The 4,854-nt window shown below is 36.6% G+C and overlaps 1 protein-coding gene across 3 annotated transcripts; it reads right to left on the bottom strand.

The window, feature by feature from the left end:
- Window positions 1-607: 607 nt before the first annotated feature.
- LOC311299445 (ecto-ADP-ribosyltransferase 4-like) lies at window positions 608-3,969 on the bottom strand. Of its 3 annotated transcripts, none has more exons than XM_084423014.1 (4): window positions 3,882-3,969; window positions 2,820-3,252; window positions 2,104-2,191; window positions 608-2,026 (listed from the first exon to the last, which is right to left on the bottom strand). In XM_084423014.1, the coding sequence occupies exons 3-4, from the start codon at window positions 2,152-2,154 to the stop codon at window positions 1,223-1,225; spliced, it is 855 nt and encodes a 284-aa protein (XP_084279140.1). In that variant the 5' UTR covers window positions 2,155-2,191; window positions 2,820-3,252; window positions 3,882-3,969; the 3' UTR covers window positions 608-1,222. The 3 variants fall into 3 exon arrangements, with proteins under 3 accessions (XP_084279140.1, XP_084279141.1, XP_084279142.1); XM_084423015.1 differs by having other exon boundaries at window positions 2,820-3,308; window positions 3,882-3,953; XM_084423016.1 differs by having other exon boundaries at window positions 2,820-2,902; window positions 3,882-3,953.
- Between the last annotated feature and the right edge of the window lie 885 nt (window positions 3,970-4,854).

Raw genomic sequence — 4,854 nt, 5'->3', positions numbered from 1 at the left:
TACAGCTATGCACAGTATACATTATACAGTACTGAAGTAGTGCAGTATTACAGAGGACAAATTACGGGTGTGGAAATTGTCTGATTGACTTAAATATATGAGAATGATAGTCAAAATACCATAAACCATGATTTTATGTAAATTAATATGAAAAAAGTCTCAGCTGTGTTGGGGGCCCTGTCAAGATTCTTTTCATGGGGCCCAAAATCCTTAGCAGCGCCCCTGTGTACTTGTCACCAGTTTTTGTGTATTTGGAGCAAGTGGTGTTTTGCTGTTGTCTCATTAAAGTTGCGTCTTCAGATTATGTGCTCCTATTGGTTTTTGATTTGATGTTTGTCAAAGAAGTCACACTGCAGGACTGTGTCTCAAAACTTCTGACACTGCCAGAATTTCGTCGAAGGCAAAACTTGATCACAATGGTCATTAATCAGCTTTCGGCGAACATGTCAAACTAGTGATGGAAGACTTGAGATTTTTGCCTAGGATAAAAAGAATTGTTTAGGATTCACAAAAGTTGCCCAAATATTGGCCAAAATCATACAGTGTAATCCAGGCTTCACTCTTTCCAACTAACTGATGCAGACAGAGCATGATTCAGGAGACCAAGTTATAATAAAAATGAGCATTTATTGTGTTTATTGAATAATCTCCATCTGACTAGCACAAATTCAACATCTGTTATTCAAGCAAAGCAAAAGCAGTGGAAACTGCTACACAACATTGCCATTCGCTTATATCTAACTTACTTACTTGTAAAGACAATACAGCACACAACATAAGATTACAGTAATAGAAAAAAAAAACTAGAAATCAATACAGATCTTTAAATCATTTACGTCACAATTACATAATCAAATTATTTTCGAAGAATAAAAAAAAAATGTGGGTAATTAAGTGTGGATGTGAAGTAAACAATGTAAGGATGTAAATTTAGAGCACTCAGCATACATTTTGAAGTATTACTTTAGTTTAGTACAGCAGGGCTTTAGTAATGCCAGGATCATGGGATCAAATAACAGGGAATACAAATTTTGACCAATTTTCTGCCTAATGTGAATTTCTCCTTCAGTGGGATTGAGTTTGCTCAATTGTTATCCTGTTAGTTTTGTTCCAACCTAGAAAAAGCCCTCATACTGATTGCTTGGAGACATTATTGTCACTTTTATGTATAGTACTTTTAGATATTTATTTATACAATACAGATTGTAGTTTCAGAGTCGCTTTACCGTGATATTCTATACATTATGCAAAGGCCCTTTGCCTTTGAGCATCTGCATTTAGATATAGTTGATTTCCGGAAAGCCACTGAACAATTCAGCTCACTACTTTTTCCAGAGCTTTCCAACTTGTACACAGTCTCACACCAGAGATTTTTCTGGTCTTGTCTTGTCTTGACAGCAGTGACTTTAAACGTCTCATATGGAGGAATCAGCACCTCTTTCTGTTCAGGATACTTGGAGTATTTGATCACATTAACACCGTTGCAAGTTTTGATTTCAAAACAAGATTTAGTTCCAAAACCCTGTGCTACTTTACGATCAAGAGAGGATGAAGCAAACGAGCCGAAACGAATCTCTGTGCCCGTGACATTCTTATAAAATTCAGCTTTAGTACCACGATATGTTGACTTGCATTCCTTTTGTTTATTAGTCAATATCTGTATTGCATCTGTTATCAAAAATTGAAGTGAATACCATTTGAATGTCCGGTTTCTGTAGTTTTGTTTACCATTATAAACAGCCGTATCAAAATTGCTATATATGCTAGAATTAAGGTTAGTGTACACATACAAGGCAATAGAATGATTATTTGTCAGTTTATCTTCTGGCGCTCTGGCATTCTTTTCACCTTCTTGCCAAGCCTTTTCAAATTCAGCTGAGTTATTGATTTCCTTCTTTAGATATTTATTCCTCACCAAATATGCCATTTTTTTTCCACAGGCCATATACTGATCATCAACTGAATTCGGTGCCATATCTAATGGATATATCTGTCCTTCAACAGCAGCAGCAGCAGCTCTGTGATCCTGCAAAAAACATGAATCATAATGATCACATCATCAGTATTCATGTCTGTAATATTCAAACTAGAACACAAGCTTACCTGTCCTAGAGCAGCTAATATGAGAAGAAGAGCTTCAATGATGAGCAGCATTTTGATTCAGTCAAATCCTTCAGATGATCTAGTAGATCTAGTGAAGAACGGACGATGAAAGACAATGAGAACAGTATTTCACAAAATCTCCAATCAGGAATATGTACAGATTTACACACTAAAAATGTTACACAATAAAGTTGTACCCTGGTGTCCTTGGAATGTTCTGCTAGATAGCAAACCATTTGAAAATAATGAATGAAGGAATTAATCAGTGAATTTATAAAACAATAATAATTCATTTAATCCCTTGAAATCTTTTAAAATACCCTCTTGCCATCCAGAGGCTTGCATTCTGCAAGTGAACGGCGCCTTGTGGTGTCATCCCAAAAAGGCACAATATCACTTGACTGTTCCAAGCTGGTGGCATGACCGGCCTAACTCAAACTGAGCTGCTAATGTTTTAGCCATTGTCAAGAAACTGCTGAAGACGCATCTCACGTGCAAAGGTTGCATTTTAGGGGCATTCTGAAATTTCACCCGAAAATCGCATTTCCCTAACTTTCTGTAAGTAGTATATATATAGAAACGTTGCTACATGTACTGTAACTGAGTCTAAATGTCCTACTGTTAGTTTGATTGCTTATATTGCTCTTCTCATTTGTAAGTCAATCTAGATAAAAGTGTCTGCTAAATGATTAAATGTAAATGTAAATGTAAATTACCTTGGAATATGGTAATTTTTTTTTGTAAGGTTCTTCAGTTGCTCAGGAACATTGATGAGAGAAGATCAGAAAAGTCATCCAGTCTGGCGACAACAGCAGTATAAAACATAAACATATGATTTCATCTAAGGCTGTGTCTGAAGTCAGTTGTAGTTCTTGTGTTTCTGCTCGTCTCTTTTTCTGTCCTCTTCTTTCCTTCAGTGATTCTGCTTGTTAAACAGGCTTATTAAGGCTGAGATGACTCCATATTTAATATACACAGGTTTTGTGGCTCAGATGAGCTCCAGTTCTGGTTTATTTCTTTGCTCTTGGCTGGCATGTGGCATTGCTATGGCCTGCTTGTGGCCCAGATCTGGCAAACAGGAGCGGTCCGCTCAAGGGCCGTCATTCCACGCTGCATGAGGGCCAGATCATCTTTCCACAAGTGCCGGACCTGGGCCGAAACAATGTTGCTATGTGGGTCATACGTTTCATATCATACGTCCATATCTATACAAACGTACAAAAAGTAAATTTTCTATCTTTGAAAATGACATACTATAACGTACGTATTAACAATGAGACCAGGCTGGTATGGACCTTGGGTTAAAATGCAATGCTTAAATAATGCTTGGAAAGAACATTTCTTAAAATGGAGTTAATGTAGAAACAACTGTATTTGACTTCCTCTTTTTTGTAGAACATGATGAGATAAGCAAAAGTTTTGAAATTTAGGTTCTTGAACTTAATGTTTCTTAACCAACCACAGAGATTATCAAGAGGGCTGCTTAGATGAGGTGTATCCTCCAATGTTACTGTCTAATGCATTAAAGCACGTTCAGCGCTTCCACATTGAGCAATTTACAATCACTAATCTGCCTATAAGACACATGCTGTGACACACACATGCACAACATAAAACACAGACTACATTCTTAATAACCAAAAAAAATAAAAAATGTTCTGGGATTGTTCAACGGTACTAACATTCACAGAACGTGCATGAATCAAAAAAATATTACATGGGTTTTAGTAAAAGTGAAATAACAAATAAATGTAAATGTGAATGTGAAAAAGTCAAACCTGAGGAAATCTGTGTTCCAAACAGCAAACAGTTTTTCTGCTGGATAGTTTATAAGAGATGTCTTGTTTTCTTGAATTATTTTGCTGTATTCTTTTGCCACGACATTGTGGGCTTATATATGTGTACTCATGTGACGTAAGATGTATGCCAGCCAATCAGGATCTGCATGTTACTGAGACATCATATGTCTACTTTCTCTTTCCAGTAAATGACATAACTTTCAGGAAAAACTAAAACAAACAAACACAGTATGGGTCCGGGTGGGAGAGTGGGAGGCAGGGTTGTGACTGGAAATGAACATGAATATCTTATTTGATCTTGAGATGTCTCTAGACACATACTCTGTGTATTAGCAGATGACTGTTGGATGTTAACTGAATGCATGATTTGTCATTGTTAGATCCTATAGCTATACATTATTGTCATTTTGAAGGATGTGCTTCAGTTGAATCAGCTCACTCATAATATTCCCCCGCCCGCTGGTTGAAGACTTTCAGAATTGACGGAGACTCACTTGTGCTGCTTATTTTTTGAGGTTCAGTTTGTAGTTATACAAACCGTCCTTCTTCTGTCATTTACATTGTTGTCTTCTTCAAGCACTCTTGCTCTTCTTCACTGTAGTCTTCGTCTGTCTGGTGGTTTCAAAAAGGTTCTTTTCCCCCTCATGGTTGGTTAAGAAACATTAAGTTCAGGAAACTAACTTTCACAACTTTTGCCCATCTCGCCCAGTTCTTCTTCTTCTTCTTCAAAAAGTGGAAGTCAAATACAAGTTTCAAGTATTGCAGGTTCTTTCCAAGCAGCATTCAAACATCTTTATATGGCATTAACTTAAAAGCAAGCAAAATAACATTTATTTGATAATGGTTTCTTTTGAATAGCAATATCAACATCAATATCCAAAACACGTTTATCAGCTGGAGAAAATAGTTCTGAAAGTAATTCCAACAATATTGTTTCTCTGTTCCGTTATCA

Source organism: Rutilus rutilus (assembly GCF_951802725.1).
Source record: "Rutilus rutilus genome assembly, chromosome: 1".
In the NCBI taxonomy this organism is placed as follows: Eukaryota; Metazoa; Chordata; class Actinopteri; order Cypriniformes; family Leuciscidae; genus Rutilus; species Rutilus rutilus.
Note: the sequence above shows the minus strand (reverse complement) of the source record. Positions and strands in the feature narration are given on the sequence as shown.